The sequence below is a fragment of the Periplaneta americana genome, chromosome 2 (assembly GCF_040183065.1).
Source record: "Periplaneta americana isolate PAMFEO1 chromosome 2, P.americana_PAMFEO1_priV1, whole genome shotgun sequence".
In the NCBI taxonomy this organism is placed as follows: domain Eukaryota; kingdom Metazoa; phylum Arthropoda; class Insecta; order Blattodea; family Blattidae; genus Periplaneta; species Periplaneta americana.
This window is the reverse complement of record NC_091118.1, coordinates 8559202-8584606: the sequence shown is the minus strand read 5'-3', so window position 1 is coordinate 8584606 and position 25405 is coordinate 8559202. Positions and strand designations below refer to the sequence as shown.

The following is a 25405-nucleotide window of genomic DNA, read 5'->3' as shown; positions in this document are numbered from 1 at the left end:
TCCCATCCGAGCTTTGCCAGTCTTATTAGGTACACACCAGATGCCTTTCTTGGGTAATTGTTAAACACAGGCACGCCATTTCGAGTGAATGTTACTTATGTCCCGCCCACTATAGGAGACATAGGCCAGTTTTACACTAATCCTAAACATATTTAGTATAACTTGTTGCTTGTGGGCCATCCCAAACCCCGACCTCCACACCTAAGAGCGCCAGTCCTTATATACCCGTCAGTCAAGGCCTTCTGTCAAATAAAAGCAATTGACAATAGATATCTCAGTCATGACAATCTCATAAAATATCCTATCAATTGAATAATCGATCTTGCTACGTACAACATAATTATAAGGTAGGTGTCTATGATATGGCCATGCTAAGGTTTGAGAATTTTTCTAGCCGCCATTTTGAAAAAAATGTAAACCACTCTTTTCTTACTCGTTCTCAGTCTAATGGACTTTCTTAAAACAATTTCCTTTCCCCATAAAAATAGCTTTAATTGTCCAAAAAGTCCCAAATTTCAAAAGTCTACCTAGTGGCCATATCAGGAACACGTGCACATGATATGGCCACCCTTGTTCCATGTTCTATAAATCGTGATTGTTTTCAGTTTGATAGCGCAGTTGTGCTAAAATTAAATAATTTTGGTGTAAAATGAATAAACATGACACTTAATAATCTTTTTTATATTTCAAAAGTGTAGTCAAAACAGGTTTTTCCATCAAAAATTAAGTTGTTTTTCTTAAAATGCAAACCTTTTGCGTAAAAGTGAAATGAACTTGATATGGCCATGGTGCATTTGATATGCCCATATCAGGAGCAGGTAAGCTTTCACGAAGATCGTTTGATTATGAACAACTCGTAAAAGATACGCCATCAACGACAACACCAATCAACAGAACATTAAAAACTGAATGGAGTACGATGGTTTTCATGAAACAAGTATTTGAAAAACATGCATAAAACAAAGGAGACTTACCAGAGAAAAATAAGAAGAGGTCACATGAAAACCGCAAAACAAGCAACTGACGCCATATTGCTCAACCTGACTGGATGGAAAAACGATCAAGTGACATACCAGGATGTCCTTTCACTGCATGCTGCTGCAATTTAGCAGATTTTTTGTTTAACTAATTCGCAATAGCGGGGTGGCCATATCAGGAACATGGCCATAACAGGAGCACCCACCTTATTATATTATTATTACCCATTTCAGCGAGTACTGACGACCACTGCAAGATACGATAATTTGATCCAGGGAGCATTCTCTTTTGGCACAAGGATCATTTGTGTAACATGTTTCTAAATTAGTCTTTTAAATATCGGTAGATCTACATTCTTTAACAAATGTCAATATAGGATGTGGAGTGAGTACAAAATTATTATTATTTATTTTTTGGCGCATCATTTTTACGTAAATAACGACAAATAAAAACTAACATGCCACATAACATTATTTTAAGAAATACAGGAAACAAGCATCAATAATATTCACCATTCTTAATGATCTTGGGATAGAAAAAAACGTATGGAATAGAAATTACATACTAATGTGCGTGTAATAAACAATAAGCAAACCATCTTCGATTAATCATTTCAAAACAACGTGAATATAGCGTGGATTGTATAGGAAAATAATTTCTTATATGTTGCTCCCAATGTGCATCATTGTTAACTTATGAAAACAAATGAAATTTAACATGGCATATAAACACTATTTGAAGAAAGATGAGAGACATTAAGTAATATTCAGCGTTCTTAATGATCTTTGGATGGAAAATAATAATGAAATATGTATAAAATAGAAATTACATACAGGTGAGCATATAAAAAACAGTAAGTAGAATCATATCTGATTAATAAGCTTAAATTACTCCAGGTTAAGTGTAAGGGTGGTCTATATCTAACGATGTCTCCCAGCAAATTACTTAATTCATAGAAACAAAAAAATCGTGTTAGAAGATTAAATTTGTGTATTTTCTCTGAAACTTTCCAAATATCTGTAGGCAGTCTTTTACATTAGACTGCCGAAAATTGGTTTATAGCGCAGCATTGGCAGTGATAAAAGTGTGAAATATTCGTTCAGTGGGCGGTGGATATTGACCCTTATCTCTTCTGCGTAGTTTTCAAATTGTTACTCCTTAAATCAGGAGAGTTTTAAATCCACGAACTAACACGACAACCATTGAACAAGAAATTCGGGAAAGTACCTACCTATTTCCTGAAAACTGTAGATAAATTTCTAAACACATGTTATTTATGGTTCTGATGTTATCTCAAAATGTGACGTATATACCAGAACTCCCATATTAGCCTTTAAAAAATCCGCTGGCCTCAATGTCATTCAAAGTCTCTCTACGTTTTCCAAATTGCGATATTGATGACAAGCTTATCGGTTCAGCAATTGTCGACATGAGTTATTGCTAAAGATCGCCTAAGCCTTCTAAACCACCCACTCGGCCAGTCGCACACGGCTTAAAAACCCGCGAAACCAACATACGAGCCAGACACTACGGGAATAAGACTGGATGCGGGAACGTCTACAAAATGGCGGCCATGACTTTGAAGGTGAGTCAAGAAACTCTTTGAAGTTACTAACACGTTCTAAGATGTCCATCAGTGGAAAACACACAGAGTGCAAAGTCCAACCCATTTTTTGTAAAAATATTTTGCATAATTTGGTAACGCTGCAACATAGTGATTTCCTTTAGAAACGTCAAAACAATCGAATGCGTTTCGCTATTTTTTTTCTCTTAGGCCAGCAAGTTACGCCAAGAAACGCACAAAAATTGTATAGAATAGGTCTAGGCCTTCGTTCTGGATTACTTCTTACTATGTCACGATTTCTTTAAATTTTTCGTGAATTTTATGGATACCGCAACGAGTGAATGTAGTTTAAAGAGAGCAAGGTTCATGATGATTAGTCCGAAAACAAAATCAATAATTCACCTGCGTGTTCAGTCGGTTAAGGCGCTTGTCTGCCGGTCTGAAGTTGCGCTCGGGCGCGGGTTCGATCCCCGCTTGGGCTCATTACCTGGTTGGGGTTTTCCGAGGTTTTCCCCAACCGTAAAGTGAATGTCAGGTAATCTACGGCGAATCCTCGGCCTCATCTCGCCAAATACCATCTCGCTATCACCAATCTCATCGACGCTAAATAACCTAGTAGCTGATACAGCGTCGTTAAATAACTAACTAAACAAAATCAATACTGTCAATATTTAAGATTCAGGACTAACAGTTATATTACCGGTTGTTCTGTATGGTTGTAAAACTTGGACTTTCACTTTGAGGAACAGAAGTTAAGGTGTTTGAGAATAAGATGCTTAGGAAAATATTTGGGGCTAAGAGGGATGAAGTTACAGGAGAATGGAGAAAGTTACACAACACAGAACTGCACGCATTGTATTCGTCACCTGACATAATTAGGAACATTAAATCCAGACGTTTGAGATGGGCAGGGCATGTAGCACGTATGGGTGAATCCAGAAATGCATGGAGAGAGTTAGTTGGGAGACTTGAGGGAAAAATACCATTGAAGAGGCCGAGACGTAGATAGGAGGATAGTATTAAAATTGATTTGAGGGAGGTGAGATATGATTGTAGGGACTGGATTAATCTTGCTCAGGACAGGGACCGATGGCGGGCTTATGTGAGGGCGGCAATGAAACTCTAAAAGCCATATAAGTAAGTAAGTAATACTTATGATTTAAATATCTTAATGCAAATAATATCATATTTTCTAACGTGTCATAACACACACGATTTAAGTAAAAAACTACCTACCAAATGCATGAAACAGTTTTAATTTCGCAGTGATGAAAGGTAGTTTCATTGAACATATTTTTAATTCAATGAAATGATTTTTAAATTATGAAACTTGACGATTTTCTCGACATTTTCTAAGAACTGTGGAACACCAACAACATGTGAACACAGGCCTAATCTGGCATAATTAAAATTTAAACTGAAAAAGAGGTAACCTTAGGCTGTTAACACCAGAGGCGCAGCAAGACACTTTTTGTGGTTATAGGCAATCTAGCGTTCTTAAACTGGGGGGTCGTGGTGTCATACTAAGGGGTTTGCGAAATGAAAATAATGTGTTGTAAAAGAAATTAAGTGCATTTTAAACGAATAACCCTGTACGTATTAGGCTTATTTTAAAAACGCACTTAAGTAACTTAGACATACAATTGCTAAAAAAGTAAAATGTTTAAAAAAAATTACTATAGTCCCTCCCTCTAATTTCCGGAAGCTAATGACGTTGCAGGTCGGCTACATTTAAACGTGTGCGTCTTGTGATTCGCTGATGAAGACGTTATTCATTTCTTAAGGCTCGATAAATACTTAATATAATCGCCCGCCATTTTGGCTCTTTCGTTGGCGTTCGCAGAAATACACGACGACGTTATTTGCCGCTCAATTATTTGCTGAATTACAGTGTGTTTGATTTATTATCATAGGAGCTACGACATGATAATGTTTAACGGTGTGGCAAATAGATTCCTCGTATGGTAGCTCGGCAACGAAAGAACAAAAATGGCGAACGATACTACCTACCTAGACTTTGTAGAGCCTTCACTTCCTAAGACCTAAGCAAAGAGGAGGAGTCACGCCGGGAATAACAGCGTCGTGACTATACATTCAAAATATTACTAGTAGCTTGAGTAGTGAATGCTGCATTATTTTCTTGCACTGGTTACGATATTCATTACAAGTTCAAGTTCTTTGTTTTATGATTGTTATTCTGATATGATTCTCATCAAGGGGTGATCTACAATTAGGCCCCTAGTCGTATTTGAAATCACACAGCCACTTGAACGTTCTGTGCAATTCTAGGGATTCTATGTATCTCCCGCCAATTTTTTAATGTTATGGACGCGTTTGTTACTTGTTTCAAAGTTTCTCCATGCGCTTTCCTTCACAACAGGCACTGAGCGTGTTTACAATAGAACGTGTCAAGAGTTGTACGGGAATTGATTGATTGATTGATTGATTTATTTATTTACTTATTTACTTACTTATTTACGTATTTATTTATTTATTTACTTACTTACTGACTTATTTACTTATTTATTTATTTATTTATTTATTTATTTATTTATTTATTCATTCATTCATTTATTTTTTTATTTTTTATTTTTTTATTTAATTATTTATTTATTTTTACTTCTTTATTTATTTTTATTCATTCATTATTTTTTTTCATTCATTCATTCATTCATTCACTTATTTATTTATTTATTTATTTATTTATTTATTTATTTATTTATTTATGTATTTATTTATTTGTTTATTTATTTACTTATTTTTTATTCATTCATTCGTTCATTTATTTTTATACGTTTTTATTTTTTTATTTAATTATTTATTTATTATTTAATTATTTATTTATTTTTACTTATTTATTTATTTTTATTCATTAATTCATTCATTTATTTATGTATTTATTTATTTACTTACTTATTTATTTTTCATTTATTTATTTATTTATTTTTCATTCATTCATTCATTTACTTATTTATTTATTCATTTATTTTTTTATTTTTTATTTTTTTATTTAATTATTTATTTATTTTTACTTCTTTATTTATTTTTATTTATTTATTTATTTATTCATTTATTATTTATTTATTTTTCATTCATTCATTCATTCATTCACTTATTTATTTATTTATTTATTTATGTATGTATTTATTTATTTGTTTATTTATTTATTTACTTGTTTTTTATTCATTCATTCGTTCATTTATTTTTATACGTTTTTATTTTTTTATTTAATTATTTATTTATTATTTAATTATTTATTTATTTTTACTTATTTATTTATTTTTTATTCATTAATTCATTCATTTATTTATGTATTTATTTACTTACTTATTTATTTTTCATTTATTTATTTATTTACCAGTATTTATTTATTTATTTATTTATTTATTTATTTATTTATTTATTTATTTATTTTTCATTCATTCATTCATTTATTTATTTATTTATTTATTTATTTATTTATTTATTTATTTATTCATTCATTCATTTATTTTTTTATTTAATTATTTATTTATTTTTACTTCTTTATTTATTTTTATTAATTTATTTATTCATTTATTATTTATTTATTTTTCATTCATTCATTCATTCACTTATTTATTTATTTATTTATTTATTTATTTATTTATTTACTTATTTTTTTATTCATTCATTCGTTCATTTATTTTTATACGTTTTTATTTTTTTATTTAATTATTTAATTAGTATTTAATTATTTATTTATTTTTACTTATTTATTTATTTTTTATTCATTAATTCATTCATTTATTTATGTATTTATTTACTTATTTATTTTTCATTTATTTATTTATGTATTTATTTATTTATTTTTCATTCATTCATTTACTTATTTATTTATTTATTTTTCATTCATTTATTTATTTATTTATTTATTTTTATCTGTTTTTTTATTTTATTGCAAATTTTCACCATTATAAACATTATCTACTGTAAATTTCAGTTCATTGTAAACAAACGTCTTGTAAGACATTTTTAATGTCACATCTTAAACGTTACTGTTTAACATTCTTTGTCTTTGACAACCTCGGCAAGTTAAGGAAGATTATTAATTAAATTAAATATTACATTGGTTAACACAGGCATATCAATAGGGTAAGTGAAGGTATTAACGCCATCAAATCAAAAAATGGGTTACAACTGACCAGAAATACGCACAATAATATTGATTTTTTTAGATAGTGATCATTTGTAGCCTGTGGAAAGTACGTTTGAAAAGTTGTAATTGTGAGAAGGTTTTAAAACAATACAGCAAATAAAAGTACCTCGAACACTGGTGCTATTGCCTGCGGTGAAGGTAATAACGCCCCTTATTTTCCTACAACAAAGAAACGCATTTATAAGCAAAAGTGACAAATGTAAATTATGTTATAGAATTCAACAACTATAAATGATTAGGGATAACAAAAAATGTCTCAATACTCATTACCACTTAATTAAAAAAAAATTCAACCAAGATCACTGTCATTGAGTGGTTCACAACCATCTTCGCACAGCAGTTTTCTTTGTGCTGCTCATGTCGCAGGTTTCGTGGTACCCATGTCCGGTCGATTATCCTTAATTTAGAGACGATTAAACTAACCGCTATTATTACATACTAAATCAAAGCTTATTCTCGCAGCGAGATAGCGTTATTACCTACAGACGCAAATTTTATTTCAAATGGATAATTACCATCAGTGGCGGTTCCTCGGGGCAGGCAAGGGAGGAACGTCCTCACATTTTGCTTCTTTTGAAAGTAAATACCAAATTAAATATATGCCTTGAAATTCGAGGAAGATTCGATAATTTTTAAGTTCACAGCTAGGGTAAACATTGGTAATTTCGTGATAATTTCATGAAAATTAATTTAAAATGCAAATATGTAAATATATCCTTATTCCGATTTTTTCATCTAAAAGACGATAATGTGCTGTACAAATCTGGACACACAAAAGATTGGACAGGTTCTTGAGCAAGTGCCAAAAACCACTTTTACAACTTAAGCTAAAAGGTTGGTTATTTCGTGATAACCTTGGTAATTTCGTGATATTACATTAATAATTTCGTGAGAGTTAGAAGAATTGTGTAAAAATTCATTAAAGTCAAATGAAATTCTCATTTATTGTTACAAGACTTCAAACATAGTAATTCCGTCTAATATTCATAGCAAGAAAACATAGAAATACATATCAACACATAATAAGAATGAAATCAAAGTAAAAATTGAAATTGAAAAGGCATCTTCTTTGCCCTGAAAAGGTGAACACTTTTATTATGGACTTTACTATAGCCTATATTACTAGGGTAACTCCAAAAGTAATGCATAACGTTTGTTTAAAAATTATATTTTTATCCTACAGCTTTGCTATTTTCACAAAATGTAGATACATCCTTTAGGAACAAAATGTCACTTTTCCACATATTCCCCATCCCTTTCAACTGCCTTACGTAACCTAGGAACGAGGGCCTGTAGACCAGCACGGTAAAAGTCTGGACCAACACGTCTGAGCCACTCTTTAGCAGCGTGCACAAGGGAGTCATCTTCGAACCTCGTTCAGCGAAGGGATCCTTCAGTTTAAAGAGATGGTAATCGCACGGTGCCAGTTCAGGACTGTAAGGCGGGTGTTTCAGTGTTGTCTATCCGAATTTTCTGATCTGGTCTGTGGTCTTGTGACTGACATATGGCTGTGCGTTGTCTTGCAATAGCAGAACTTCCTGCTTCTCCCGATGTCGTCGAACACGACTCAGTCGAGCTTGAAGTTTCTTGAGAGTTGCAACATACGCGTCAGAATTAATGGTGGTTCCGTGTGGCATGATGTCCACGAGCAAGAGTCCTTCTGAATCGAAAAAGACAGTAGCCATAACTTTTCCTGCCCAAGGTGCACTTTTGAATTTATATTTCTTTGGTGAATTTGCATGATGCCACTCCATTGTCTGCCTCTGTCTCCGGTCCAAAATGGTGGAGCCATGTTTCATCTTCTGTCACAATTCTTGCAAGTAAGTCATCTAGCACTTATCATTGACACTTAGCATGATAACAAATCAAACAGACGCTACACTGAACCCATTACGTCCCCCTTTTCTTTTTTCTTATCACATCTTATCTTCAGATTTCTAAAATTTGTATTGTAATATAATTTTTTAAATAGTATAAAATGTAACGCTTAATACTCAAGAAAATTTCGCCTCAAACAGCTAAGATTTCTATCAATAAAGCTAAGCCTATATGGCGATTACAGCTGTATCTAAAATTCCAAAAGCATTTTATAAAATTTCATTAAGATATAATAAATCTTTGTACCAAATATCATATGCTTACCTTTAGTAATGTAATTACAAACATCCACAAAATTTGTACGCCTGAGAAGTCGACGCTAACTTGCTCTCTCCAAACATAAAAGCTCACTGAAGCAGCTACAATAGTCACACAAAGCGTAGCTGTATGTTTCTGGAAACTGGACAACATATGCAATCCCTTGGCGGAAATTTGAATCTCGTAAAACCATTGGTTAGTTCATGAAAGAGCAAAGAAAAAGTATCACGAAATAACCACTGTCACGAAATTACCAATGTTTACCCTATAATAAAACCTCGGTTTATCGAGTTTTAAACGACGCGCACTCATGTGCTGCTAGAAAACTGTGCAAAGCTTACGAGATTGTTTGTGTGGAGGAAAGTCAATCCATTCCTCCTTTACTGCAGTTAACACACATAGACAACAGCGCGCTAGCGGCGAGAGACAGAAGCAGAGTTTTAAAGCGAGTAAATGAACGGAGAGGGAGGAGATCCTCCTCTGAATCAGCGCATGGGCGGGAAATAGAAACCGACTGGTCGTGCAGCAAGCTCGCTACCGCTGCCATCTAACGATGCTGCATTCAACCAGACTATAACACATCTAGGAGGAGGCACAATAAAAACAGTTTTAACGCAAAGCTATGAAAGATACCATATAAACTTTTTGTTTTTAATTATAAAACAAAATATATTATTTATTGCACTTTATATAAGCTACTATTCATGGTTTTAAACTTTCGAGGATATCTGAAAGTTGAAGTTAGATTTATAACAAAGAGGAAGTAGTTCTACGTTAGTATCGCAGGTCTTTTGGCCCCTGAAATTCACTTCCATTCATTGTCTACTAGACAGGACAACAGCCAAGTTGTCAGTTTTGTACAAATATATTTGAAATTATTGAAAGTACTCCAAACTACATTATTTTTAACATAAAAAATTAATCGTCACCTGCAGCTTTGAACAATAATGATAGTATGACCAGAGTGCTATGACTTTACAAGAACTGACATTCTTCAAAAGCATGTGATACTGAACTTGTAAAATGTACATGTGGCAACACAAACCACGTGGGTGGGTGCAGTGTTCTCGCTTTCCTAACAGAATATTTCCCATTCCCACTTCCGTAAAACGGTTCTGGTGTTATGTGTTAGTAGCTAGTCTCTACCAACACAAGTGATGTTGTAATGTGTGCGAAAAATGCTGCGAGTTTGTGAATTTCCTTTTAATTGTCAATTTGTGCAATTATCCACCAATGAATGGAAGTGAAAACATATTTGGACAATTTAGGAAACTCTGTTTACAAGAACAGATTATTCTATACGAAAGAGAAGGCCAACCCTAACACTACCTGGTCATACATGTATGCATGTAGGCTAATTTGTAGCATGTTTCTCTCAAGAAGGTGTCATTTTGCGCTGTTAACTTCTTTCCTCCTCTTAAGAAATATGCACGAGCCGCCACTGATTACCAATAATATAATATTACTTCACTAAACTTAAGAACACATATAAACGCATTTCTGATAACATTTCATCATTCACTATATTTCAAATTCAATTAGGGGAACTACAAGCGGAACGGAACCTTTAACATGAAAAAGAATATGAAATGTTATGTATTATAAATAAAAACCAGAAATTTTGTAGACGTGTTCTCTAATATGTCCTCTTCACTATGAAGCACAAAGGTTTATCTACACACAGAAATGTATAGGGGCAACCAATAACAAAAAGTGAACTAATATAAAAGTAGTCCGTTCTGCCCCAATCTTGGGGCAGAATGGAACCTAATTGATATATTATCAAATTTCACACAATTATCTCCCTTGAGGCAATGTATCCGTGGCTTATTTAAAGTGAGATAATACCAATATCATTCATCAAAATCAATAGCAATATGGGCTCATCAAAATGTTATAAAATTAAAAATAAAAGATCAACACATTGTGCAAAGATGTGTTGCGCTTCATCATCTTCGCTATCGATTTCTGCACAAGAATTATATATGTGCCCAGTTATGGCAGGAGACACAAGCTACTTATCCTTCTGTCACACTTCAGACATCCTTACAGAAGCTGTCTAAATGGTTCTCTAGCTGGAGATTACTACTCAACATTACCAAGACAGAAGCTAAAATCTTCTCTTTAAGGCCTATTCATAATCCACCTCCTTTGGTTCTTCTAAATGAACAAGTTACATGGCTCTATAGTCAAGGAGCTGTAAAATATTTGGGACTATTATTAGACACGAAAATTACATGGAATGCCCATATAACTCGCATTGTTACACTAACCTCTTCTAGAGTTCGAAAATTATACCCTTGGTTAATAGACGTTCACAAATTGGATTGGCCTGTTCAATGCTACTCCACACCTCGCTTGTACGACCTCTTTTAACTTATGCAGCGCCAGTGTGGGGGACTGCAAATAAGACACACATGCATCGCCTACAAGTTCTCCAGAACAAGTTCCTGCGAACAGCAACAAATGCCCCCTGGTTTGTAAGAAATCAACAACGGCATCAAGAATTGGGAATTCTTCCACTAGAACAATACATCCACTCAATATCAAAATCCTTCTTCAACAAACTTCCTGACGTTCCTGGAGCTGTGACATATAACATTGGAGCAAGATCTTGTCAGCCATCTAGACTTAAAAGGAAACTCCCTCAAAACATCTTTCTTAGCGATACTGACGACTCTTCATAAATTTAACACAGAAAATCATTATCATATTTTTATTCTCATAATTCCCAAAAATAATTAATTAACTAATTTAAATTACTTAGAGGAGCCTTTAGAGCCAACCTCAGCATGATATTCTGTATGTGATATTCCATAATTTAACAGTGATCTGTATAGCAAGTTTGCTGGTCGACCAATGCAGTACAGACATTCTGAATCACTCCCATCATCTTCACTGTAATTTTCATCTTCAATTTTATCCTTCTGCCTTGTTACTTTTCTGCATTGTACTTTACTTTCTTGTCTTAGGGACGAATTTAAACCTTTTTCTAGCTCATTCTTCCTATTCTTCCATCTTTCTTTTAGATCTTTAAAATGCTTCTTGGAGTTCATTTTTCTAAGATGATGCTGTTAAAATCCCAGCACAACCCTTCTCTTTCTTCTCGTATATTGTGTGTTAATCTTTGGAATGGCGGAGATTTATTGTAAAGAAACCTGAGGAAATTTGGTCGAAGTTGATGAAGACCCGCATCTTTCGTAGGAGTTAACTCAACCTACCTTCTTGGACATGAGCTGAGGCTGTAGTCAAGGCAAGATCATCAGTTGTTACAGACGAACTTGCAGTGTTTGTTGAATTTTTTCAAGAGTCCTATCTGTTGTGCTGATGGCAAAAAAGGTCACCAGTAACAATATTATCAATTTTTTTATTTTTTATTTAGGCCTACATTTCTTTTAAATGGCTATTTTTTCATTTACTATCCCAATAGTAAATATAAATATGAAAGAGTCAGGAGATAATACAGACAAGAAGAAGAAAGGTATTAAACCCTAGCAAACAATAGTAATGCTTGGGTAGAACTGAACCCTGGTCCATTCCACCCCACAAAATTCCTTTGGAAATTAAATAATTCTGAACATGTTAAAATATAGCCAATAATGCCCATTTTAAGGAAATGTAAAGAAAACCATCAATAATTAATTACATTTTACGCATCTTGTTAGTAAATATTCATGGAAATTACAATTCACACAGAGGAAACGAAGACAGGCTTCGACTACGATCAAACAGTCAAAAGGCTTCTGTTCTTTCTTACCACCGGAATAGTAATTCCTGAAAGTTTTATAGAGTGAACTATATTTCAATACAAATAAATGGATAGTTCCGTTCCGTCCCTAGTTCTCCCAACCCCTTTTAATCCAGTGTGCACTTAATCAGAACAATCAAGATTATTCAAGAGAATAATGTGTCTGCTCGTGAAGAACTTCAGTTGATAGATCTCCAGTCCTCCTTAGTGCTGAAATATATTTTTTAAGGAGAAATTCATAGCCTTTGGAGAGGTAGAAGATACAAAAAGACTCCAAATAATGCGCACTGTTTCTTTCTGGCTATATTAGAGATAACTAATCTATACTAAAAACTTTCTCACCTATGAAATACCTCAAGAACAAAGTACGATCACGATCAACTGATTTACATCTGCAGGACCGTTTCTCCTTGGACATCACTAAAATTCTGAGTGACATTGAAATTTAAGGATATCATTACCCTGGTGGGAGTTAAAATTTTATTTGTGTACTAGCCGTACCCGTGCGCTCCGCTGCACCCGTTAGAAATAAATATAAAGTAATTACATAATTAAAATAGGACGTTTGATCCAGGGAACATTCGTGTTTAATAGAAAGATAAATCTTTTAATATGTTACTTAATTTAAATTACATCCAAATAATTAAAATGCGATCATTTTGGTCCAGACACACTCATTTGGTACAATGACAATTCCTTTAACATGTTTCTTAATTTTTATTACATGCAACCATAGTTTAATGAAGATTGACATAATTTAGATTTAATGTGTATATTTTATTTTACTTGTTATAGGTTTCCATTGAATTATGGTAATAACTTAATTTTAACCCTTGTTTTCTACGTATTCAGTAAATGGCGCTTGGCCCACTATGGTTCTGAACCCTTGAAATAACTTAAATTATATTATGTTATATTATATTATATTATATTATATTATATTATATTATATTATATTATATTATATTATATTATATTATATTATATTATATTATATTATATTATATTATATTATATTATATCAGAAGTTACTGTAATAACATTATAGCATTATGTCCATCTAGAGAAACTACATTTTCCAATGGTGAAATAATTAATTATACAAATCGGTTAATTTAGCTTCCGATATTACTTCATAGAAACACAGAAACATTCTCTGTAGGCTATCTTTCATAGCTTTCGATTGTTGTTGTCCAAGGCCCCTTATAGACGAAGTCATTTGTTTTTTAATTCATTACACGGCCTTAGATGGCAGTTATTTTAATTTTAAAACTCATTTATCTCATTAAATATCAGTTCTATCAAAATTTTTCAAGGAATAAAACTTATCCAAAATTATTTTTAAAGAAACGTTTGTTATGTAATATTTTTCACAAAAATCAGTAATAAGCGAGATATTTCGATTTATTTAATTCAGGCCCCCTTATAACCTCCCTTTTAAATAATGTATTTTGAATGCCATATAGCCTAAAATCTAAGTTACAACGAACATAATTTATATTATAATTTTCATCGAAATCCGTTAAGCCATTATCGCGTGAAAAGGTAACAAACATACAGACAGACAGACAGACAGACGTACAAACAAAAATTTCAAAAAAGCGCTTTTCGGTTTCAGGGTGGTTAATTATATATTTTAGGACCACTTACTTTTGGAAAATCGAAAATTACCAGAAAAATTTCGGCTACATATTTATTATTAGTATAGATTTCATTTACCTATTCGATTTTTCATGGTGCTTGCTCTCTTAGTGTCACATGTGGGCGGTGATCAGAATCTTCAAAAGGTTCAGAACCCCTGCTCTAAAGCAAGAATATAACTTTGATGTCAGCTGTTCCCCACGCGACTGAACAAGTTACGAAAATGTAAGCAAGTACTGGAGCGTTAAAGATTCTTAAACTCATAGTAAAGATAGAAATCCGTTTCATTGTTGGTTCCAGATCTTTAAGAAAGGTTCCTCTAAACATCACACTTCTCTGACTAGGATGCCAATACAGATTTTCAAGTAACAAATTGTAAAATATTAGCTAGCGGTATATCCTGCATGGTGTTAATACCTTCACTTACCCCATAACAGTTCAATATTAACGATCTGTTTCACAACACTTAATTCTACAGTATACTGCCACTGTGTTTCTGGATATTGCCCAAGCATTTGATACTGTTTGGCATGATGGTCTAATGCTAAAATTATATAGAATTGGTTTTCCTGACTATCTCACACGCATCGTGAAAAGTTTTTTATCTGAGCGTCAGTTCTCAGTACGTATAGATGGCATTAAATCAACGCTTCGTCCAGTTTTAGCCGGAGTACCACAAGGATCTATACTGTCACCACTTCTCTTCAATATCTTCACATATGACATTCCATGTTACAACCGTCACACATAGCTATGTATGCAGACGATACAGTTCTCTTTTATTCTCATAGTAACCTAAATACTGCAATCAGCACTCTTCAGACATCCTTACAGGAGCTGTCTAAATGGTTCTCTGACTGGAGATTACTACTCAACATTACCAAGACAGAAGCTAAAATCTTCTCTTTAAGGCCTGTTCATAATCCACCTCCTTTGGTTCTTCTAAATGAACAAGTTACATGGCTCTCTAGTCAAGAAGCTGTCAAATATTTGGGAATATTATTAGACACGAAACTTACATGGAATGCCCATATAACTCGCATTGTTACACTAACCTCTTCTACAATTCGAAAATTATACCCTTTGGTTAATAGACGTTCACAAATTGGATTGGACTGTTCAATGCTACTCTACACCTCGCTTGTACGACCTCTTTTAACTTATGAAGCGCCAGTGTGGGGGACAGCAAATAAGACACACATGCATCGCCTACAAGTTCTCCAGAACAAGTTCCTGCGTACTGCAACAAATGCCCCCTGGTTTGTAAGAAATCAACAACTGTATCAAGAATTGGGAATTCTTCCACTAGAACAGTACATCCATTCAATGTCAAAATCTTTCTTCAACAAACTTCCTGACGTTCCTGGAGCTGTGACATATAACATTGGAGCAAGATCTTGTCAGCCATCTCGACTTAAAAGGAAACTCCCTCAAGACAGCTTTCTTAGTGATACTGACGACTCTTCATAAATTTAACACAGATAATCATCATATTTTTTTTTCACATAATTCACAAAAATGTTTAATTAATTAATTTAAATTAGAGGAGCCTTTAGAGCCAACCTCAACATGATATTCTGCATGTGATATTCCATCATTTAACAGTGGTCTGTATAGCAAGTTTGCTGGTCGACCAATATTAAACATTAAAAAAAACACTTAATTCTCTTTGTTTGCAGACGTGGCTATTGCTGACTTTGGCAGTGTTCATCGCATATAATGAAGTGAGAGCAGCGCCGCACACCGAAGAAGACGATAACGACAGAGATGGTTACTATGACGATAAAGATGATGACGGGTATGATGATGAGTTTTGTATCGCTGATGATGATGATGATGATGATGATGATGATGATGATGATGATGATGATGATGATGATGATGATGATGATGATTCTCACAGCGACAGCCATAGTGACAGTCATAGCGGAGAAAGTCATGAAGAAAGGAAGCATAAAAGTGGAGAAAAACACCACGAAAAGGAACATCACAGCAAAGAGCATCCTAGCAAAGAACATCACAGCAAAGAGCATCACAGCAAACAACATCACAGCAAAGAGCATTCTAGCAAAGAACATCACAGCAAAGAGCATCACAGCAAAGAACATCATAGCAAAGAGCATCCTAGCAAAGAACATCACAGCAAAGAGCATCATAGCAAAGAACATCACAGCAAAGAACATCCTAGCAAAGAACATCACAGCAAAGAACATCCTAGCAAAGAACATCACAGCAAAGAGCATCACAGCAAGGAACATCACAGCAAAGAGCATCCTAGCAAAGAGCATCCTAGCAAAGAGCATCACAGCAAAGAACGTCACAGCAAAGAACATCACAGCAAAGAGCATCATAGCAAAGAAAATAAAAGCAAGAAAGATCACAGCACAGAAGACAAAAGACGACGGTATTGCATCGAAAAAAAATATCGTACTAAATATGAAGACCTTCCTGAAGATGAGAAACTTAAATTACAGTACATATTGCAGTTTTTGGTGTATCAAAATGGAGGAGCCTCTGGGGACTTTTTCTTTTATGGGAAGTATATTCCGATAGATTATGTACTAACTTTCATACAATTTCAAGGTGAGGATATAAGTCAGATAAACACAAAGACGTTGTGGAATATTATATTGATTTATATAAAACATTTTAATGTTGTTTCAAGAGATGACGACTTCGCATACGACATCAGCAAAGAAGACCTTGTAATTTTGAAGCTCATACTGAAATACATACAAGATGGAGACGACAGGTCTAATAGAAACGCTAATGTTATAATTCAGCAACACAGTATCCCAATTAGCTACATCGTATCATCTCTGAACAGTAAAGGTATGGACTTGGAAGATGTCAGCGTTGAGCAGGTTTACTATATAATTAAGACTTACATAAGAGATGACCCCATACAGCCTGAAGTTGGACGACCTCTAGGAATAGAACCCACAGATGAACAACGACATTTCCTAACTATCATATTGCAATTTTTGACAACACAGAATGATGGTACAAATATTGAATTCATGTTTGAAGGCTATACAATACCAGCTGGAAACGTGATAGTCTTCCTCCAATACAATAACAAGGATGTTACAACTAGTAATGTGGATGATCTGTGGTCAGCGATGAAAATATACATACAAGAAACACAGAGCACTGCAAGACCTTTGAATCCAGATGACGAACTTCTGCAGAATTTCATCATTATAGTGTCAGACCCCACAAAAATCGGATCTTCATTTATCACGTATGACGAACATAGCATTCCAGTAACTCGATTATTGAAATACCTAAATTTACCTTTCGACAGTAAAACTGGAACATATGATACTCAAAACCTCACGCTAAACGACTTTTTGTATGCAATACGTCTAATTGTAAAGGAAATGGATTCAGAAACCACTTCTCAACCATCTAATCAAGATCAACAAGCTCTACAGAATTTTACCAACATAATATCAGATCCTGATAAAATCAACAAGTCATATATCATCTATGATGGCAACAGAATTCCTGTGAGTCTAATTCTGGAAAAATTGCACTTGACTTTCAACAATACAACTGGAAGATATGACACGCAAAACCTGACGGTGACAGTTTTAATACATGTAATACAAATTATTATACAGGAAATGGATTCAGGAACCACTGCTCTAGATAATTTTATCAACATAATATCAGATCCTGATAAAATCCACACGTCATATATCATCTATGACAACAAGAATATTCCTGTGAGTCTAATTCTGGAAAATTTGAACCTACCTTTCAACAATAAAACTGGAACATATGACACGCAAAACCTGACGGTGACAGTTTTAATACATGCAATACAAATTATTATACAGGAAATGGATTCAGGAACCACTGCTCTAGATAATTTTATCAACATAATATCAGATCCTGATAAAATCCACACGTCATATATCATCTATGATAACAAGAAAATTCCTGTGAGTCTAATTCTGGAAAATTTGAACCTACCTTTCAACAATAAAACTGGAACATATGACACGCAAAACCTGACGGTGACAGTTTTAATACATGCAATACAAATTATTATACAGGAAATGGATTCAGGAACCACTGCTCTAGATAATTTTATCAACATAATATCAGATCCTGATAAAATCCACACGTCATATATCATCTATGACAACAAGAAAATTCCTGTGAGTCTAATTCTGAAAAATTTGAACCTACCTTTCAACAGTAAAACTGGAAGATATGACACGCAAAACCTGACGGTGAGAGATTTCATATATGTAATACAAATTATTGTACAGGAAATGGATTCAGACGTAACGACTCAAATATCAAGTCAAGATGAACAAATTGTACAGTATTTTTTCAACATATCAGACCCTGATCAAATTAAACACGGATATCTTTTGTATGGTGGTTCCAGTATTCCATTGTCGGACATAGTAAAAAAACTAGGCTTGACCGTAGACGATAAAACTGGTATGTACGACACAAAGAACGTCACTTCCGCTGAGCTTTTGAAAGCAATAGAGGACATAATTGAAACTATGAAAACTTCACAGGGTACAGAATAAGTATATAAATAAAATTGGAAAATTTGAAATATTGTAATTTGTAAAACATGTATTTGTCAAGTATGTAGTGTTCAGTTTTCCTTCTATTGCTTCATTCTATAAACCTACTCTTCTCTTCTATTATAAGGTATTGTGGTGTTACTATTTGGTGTAGTTGTAATTAAAATGTATTTACACACTGAAGAAAATATGAAGTTTTATGTAGCATATGAGTTTTAGCTTTTAAAGGGCCAGATACCTTACGAGCAAAAATTATATTGGATGGGAAACCTATTGAGCAAGTAAATAATATCTAGGCTGTAATATCTCCTATTTTAAGAAGGAAGATCTTTTTAATAAACTTAGTAAATTTAATTTTATATGTGGCACAATAAAGAGATCCCTGAAATACACTAGAAGAGAAAGCAAACTAAAATTCTATAAAATTATGGCTGTACCTATATTGCTGTATGGTAGTGAATTTTGGACTTTAACCAAGAAAGAAGAAAAAACTATAGAAGCAGCTGAAATGAGGTTTTCACGTAGTGTAGCCGGTTGCACACTTTTGGATAAAAGAAAAAGTGAAGAATCAGGAATTAATTAAATATTTTTAAACTGATTGATAAAATAGAGCAATATAGGAACAATTGGAAAGAGCATGTTCAGAGTATGAAACCAGGGCGAATACCAAAAATTATTTTAGATTATAATCCAGAGGGGAGAAGAAGTGTTGGTAGGCCAAAGAAGAGATGGTTACAACTTTTTAATTGAAATCTATGAGACCGGAACGAGCCTAAATGGCTTAAGCCGTGAAATGTTGATGATGATGATGATGATGATGATGATGATGATGATGATGATGATGATGATGATGATGATGATGATAATGATGATGATGATGACGATGATGATGTAGCATATGATGTGATACAAAATTAAATAGAAATATTATTATTATACATGTTGGGGTTATCGGAATACGCACCAGCCATGAACCTAGGATACTTGACATTAATGTTCACTGCATTTTGGTTTGGGGAAAACACTTAAAATTAATAATAGGTCTACTTCAAGTAGAGTAGCCTAAATATGTAGGCTACGTTTATATGGCATATTCATTATGTCAAAATCCAGAACTGTTACATTACTACAGAAATCACAGAGCCCCTCTAAGGTTCCAGTATTCCTCGTCACATCTCCAGCTCCAAATGTCCTTAAAAACCCCGTCTTTACAGATCAACGTGCAAAATGCTGATGAAAAATTTGCGTTTACATTTACTAGATTACAAAGTGTCCAAAACCTATGTGCTGATAATGGTATAAAGCACTGATTTCCAAACTTTTATGATCGGGGATCCCTTTCGACTCGAAAAAAGATTCACGGATTCTCAAATTAAATTAATGTAGATATAAATTTAATGTGCCTCCATATTTTTATTCTGCACGTTTAACATATGCCTACAACTATGTTTACCATGCATAGGCCATGACTTTCATGAACTTGCAGTAGTATTTATAAACTGCGTGTATTCTTTTAAGTAATTACATACATAGGGTAGAGTAGCATAAATCGCACCGCTTCCTAAATCGCACCACTGCTAGTTTAAAACAAATTACTATAGTAGTGTGGCATCTAGTGGTATTGTTACAATCTACCATATGAACTTCCACCATGCCACTTGATTTCTGCCACTTCTTTGTGTCTGCAGCGTGGTGATAGTGTATCTAATATAATCGCTCAGGTGGATGTATATTTAGCTAACATTTTGTAACTAAATAACGGATTTCTACGCAAAGGAATCCATAATCTTAAGATGTTATTCGTTTAAAGAGGTATTAAAGAACATTTAACTTAGTAGGATTTTCGAACGTGTGGTGATTATAAGCTAGAATGAAGGAAATAATAACTTATGGTGTAGTTTCTCAATTCGCACCACTTTGTAGGTGCCTAATTCGCACCGGTGCGATATGAGCAACTGTAGCAATTCTAGCCGTACAAAAGAAGGCCCAAAAAATTTAACTGAACGAGGAATGCATCAGGTGGGTGCAATATCAAGTGGTAAAAAGAGCGTTAATACAAAAAGTGTGTGTTGTACAAGCGCACCAGGTATTTTGTCCCAGCCATAATAATTTTTAAACGTAAAACAGTGCATCCTTCATTATCAGCTGGTGCTCCTCCAGGATCGTTATTTGTTTGCTCTGAGTCAGGTTACATCAACAGTGAACTATTTGTCGAATAGCTCAAACATTTTATTTGCCACTCAAACCTGCCATAGAAAAAAGTGCTGCTTCTGTATGTCCACCTATACAACCCATTCCAAAAATTTAGAAGCTAGATTATCTCGGGAAAATGGTATGCTCCTCTTTCAGCTTCCTCGTCATAATACTCAGAGGCCCAGCCTTTAGATGTTTCTATCTTCAAATCATTTCAGACAGCTATATGATGAAGCAGTTCTTAGGTGACTTCGAGGTAATCGTGGAGAAAAGGTGACGCAGTTTACGGTCTGAACTGCCTGGTGAAGCACATGGCAAATGTATAACAATAAAAACGCATTCAGAAAGTTTAAATGTTACGTAATTTACGCACTATTTTTTTCGATTTCATTTGAAGATGCGTTACTCTCTTTCATTAATTTCAATAAACTTGTAATTTGCATTTATTACATTATTCATTCAAATACTGTTCAATATGTTCAATATTAAAAGCTTTCCTTCATCCTGTTCCCTGCAGTTAAAGAGGTGCTATTTAAGAAACCGCATGTGCTATTTAGGAAACTAGTTGCCTAAATGGCACCACTGACATGTGTTTCGAAAATGTCATTTTAATTAAAAAAATATTAACTCAAATTCAAGGATTATTTTTTACATCAAAGGTAAATCTTCTGTAAAGGAATGCAGAAAATAAAAACTGTACTCTTCAATAAAAATTATAAATACTAAAGTGGTGCGATATAGGCAACCTTACCCTAATTATTATAAAAAAAAATTACCTTCAAATTGCTAATGTGAAAAATGGTGCTGTTTCCTTGTCTCTCAAATTTCTTTCGAGTTCGTGGAGATGGAAGAAAGTGAAATTCTCATATCTGATGTGGCATCCAGGTGATGACGGAATTATTCCTAATATTAAATTAATATGATTATATTCGGAATCAAAGACACGTGGTTACTAACACACAGTTTAACACGGACACCTCACATAAGCCTGCTCATACTGAACAAATAAAAACTGACTTCACAATAAAAGTATCAGAAGCAGATCGCGTGCATGGCAAGACGAAATTAGTTTCTTTTTAAAAATATGTATCAAAATTTATTGCTGACTACATAACATTGTCAGTCAAATTTATTTTACAATTAAGACATTAATGGCCGGTTTTTCCAAGTATCGTTAGAAAATTTAACGACTGTTAAACTCTAAACAGTTTGTTAATTAATAAAATTGTATGTTTTCAACACTAGTTTGATTTAACAGACTGTTAACAGCTTGTTAATTTTAAATGTAGGATTTCGGGCAGTTAACTCGTTTAACAGTTAGTTAAATATGGCCCATGCCTCCACAGCTGTTCGAACAGAAGTTGCGAAATTAATATTTTGTGTCTCTCTGTAGGGAATGTTTAGCATATGACTGGTAATATAGCATTTAAAAATAGTTTGGACTGTTTAAATACATCAGTATTATTTTATTTCTTTCGTATTTCGTATCCATAACAGCAATAAGGAAATATAACCTTACTTTGTGATTATTATTCAGCACGTCACCTACAACTTTCATTTGTCAACTGTTTGTTTATGGAGCGTGGCCTACTATAACAGGTTGTCATTTTATGTAAGTTTCATGACTCACACTATAATATAGAATTTAAAGATTAATATTTTATCCAATCACAAATTGTCTTACATGTGTAGAATCATTACCACCTGCTGTTGAGTAGGTAAAATAGCGCTAACAGGCGTTATAGTTAAGTGTTGGTTATCTTAAACAAAATTATGTTGAACAAATGGAAAATACATTAACAAAGCATTAAAAATAAACACACTGTTAACTTAATATTTGTTAAGCAACATTAAACATTACTTCGACAAACTGGGCATAAGTCTCCGAGCACATTTACAAAAACTTATTCTAACACTGTTGGTCTCGAGAGAAAAAAACTGCAAACACATACCAAGCAGATAAGAATTAACTAATATGTAGACATTAAAATATATAGACATGTCTAAAAAAAACCCTCAATCAGAGGTCAGCAAATATGGTGACAATAATTGTGACGTCATTGAATGCAACCCTCTAAAAGCAGGGACATCAGAGTAAAAGAAGGGGCATTTATCTTTCAGTGGTGTACAAAGTGTCACATTCTTCAGATTTTGCTGAACTATTCACAATTTATATATGAATATTTACATTTTAAAAAATATAATTTCAAGTGAATTTTTACTGTGACACAAACATCCAATGTAATTTCTATAAACAGCGACTATTGTTGTAGGCCTATTAGCAAGTAAGTTTTGGTCTGTTTAAGTGAGTTTTTATATTTTACAATTTTACGTTTAAAAAAACTTCTTCACAGATGCAAACACAGGTTTTGTTTTTCTATGTTGGTATGGATGTTTTATTTTTGGAAATACTGTTTTAAATAAATCTAAACCTGATAAATGTTTTCATTGTTTTTTAATGTGTCAGTCTGTAAATCTCCTTCTTACAGATAAGTTACTTATTCACTGCTTAACAAGCCAACAAAATCCTGATGAAATACGGGAATGATCATGTGTTTATTGTCAGTACTCCCTGCATTCTATGTTTCCTTAGTTGTAACTTGTAACATTTTTCGCAATAAAGAAAATTAAGAATATTAAATAAATTTCCATTTTGGGAATATTTCCAAAAATCATCCGGGGTTATTCCGAAATAAATTTCTTCCCGCCGAAATATTCCCAACGGGAATATGATGATAATGATGATATGATATTTATCTCTACAACTCTTCTTCGGTTATGGTTCGTCACCACATCTCTGTATTCGGGCTCCCCATAACCTAATTACTACTACAACTTTCATCGGCTTGTGCTGTCTGATTAATTTTTTCTTTACTACTAAATACATGCCATTTATTCACAATCTATCCTTCTACCTTGAAATCTTTCACATCTTTCTAATAATAGTCTCAACACTTCTTTTCTCTCTTTACATTGAAGTACTTCCTCCCCTCCTATCGTTTAAATTTCTCTGATTGCACACTATCCTTTACACACTTCTTTATTAGTAACCTTTGCTGCGATGTCCAATTTACAGTCACTAAAGCATAAAGGGGCAGGGAGAGGTAGAAATAAGGAGAAAAGCATCGAACGTAATACTGATACAGTTCTCTTTTATTCTCATAGTAACCTAAATACTGCAATCAGCACTCTTCAGACATCCTTACAGGAGCTGTCTAAATGGTTCTCTGACTGGAGATTACTACTCAACATTACCAAGACAGAAGCTAAAATCTTCTCTTTAAGGCCTATTCATAATCCACCTCCTTTGGTTCTTCTAAATGAACAAGTTACATGGCTCTCTAGTCGAGAAGCTGTCAAATATTTGGGAATATTATTAGACACGAAACTTACATGGAATGCCCATATAACTCGCATTGTTACACTAACCTCTTCTAGAATTCGAAAATTATACCCTTTGATTAATAGACGTTCACAAATTGGATTGGACTGTTCAATGCTACTCTACATCTCGCTTGTACGACCTCTTTTAACTTATGCAGCGCCAGTGTGGGGGACTGCAAATAAGACACACATGCATCGCCTACAAGTTCTCCAGAACAAGTTCCTGCGTACTGCAACAAATGCCCCCTGGTTTGTAAGAAATCAACAACTGCATCAAGAATTGGGAATTCTTCCACTAGAACAGTACATCCATTCAATGTCAAAATCTTTCTTCAACAAACTTCCTGACGTTCCTGGAGCTGTGACATATAACACTGGAGCAAGATCTTGTCAGCCATCTCGACTTAAAAGGAAACTTCCTCAAGACATCCTTCTTAGTGATACTGACGACTCTTCATAAATTTAACACAGAAAATCATCATATTTTTATTCACATAAATGTTTAATTAATTAATTTAAATTAATTAGAGGAGCCTTTAGAGCCAACCTCAGCATGATATTCTGCATGTGATATTCCATAATTTTTTTTTTATTTTTTTATTTATTTATTATTATTTTTTTAATATTGGTCGACCAGCAAAATTGCTATACAGACCACTGTTAAATGATGAAATATCACATACAGAATATCATGCTGAGGTTGGCTCTAAAGGCTCCTCTAATTAATTTAAATTAATTAATTAAACATTTTTGTGAATTATGTGAAAATAAATATGATGATTTTCTGTGTTAAATTATGAAGAGTCGTCAGTATCACTAAGAAGGATGTCTTGAGGGAGTTTCCTATTAAGTCGAGATGGCTGACAAGATCTTGCTCCAGTGTTATATGTCACAGCTCCAGGAACACCTGGAAGTTTGTTGAAGAAAGATTTTGACATTGAATGGATGTACTGTTCTAGTGGAAGAATTCCCAATCCTTGATGCAGTTGTTGATTTCTTACAAACCAGGGGGCATTTGTTGCAGTACG

At 33.6% G+C, this 25405-nt stretch overlaps 1 protein-coding gene and 1 long non-coding RNA gene across 2 annotated transcripts in view; one reads left to right on the top strand and one right to left on the bottom strand.

Annotated features, from left to right (window-relative positions):
* The window catches only part of LOC138712607 (uncharacterized), a 73479-nt gene that overhangs the window by 32026 nt on the left and 16048 nt on the right, over positions 1-25405 (bottom strand). The gene's annotated exons all lie outside the window — the stretch shown is intronic.
* On the top strand, positions 2405-23437 carry LOC138712598 (uncharacterized). The gene is made up of 2 exons (XM_069844568.1): positions 2405-2563; positions 15924-23437. The coding sequence occupies exons 1-2, from the start codon at positions 2543-2545 to the stop codon at positions 18798-18800; spliced, it is 2898 nt and encodes a 965-aa protein (XP_069700669.1). The 5' UTR covers positions 2405-2542; the 3' UTR covers positions 18801-23437.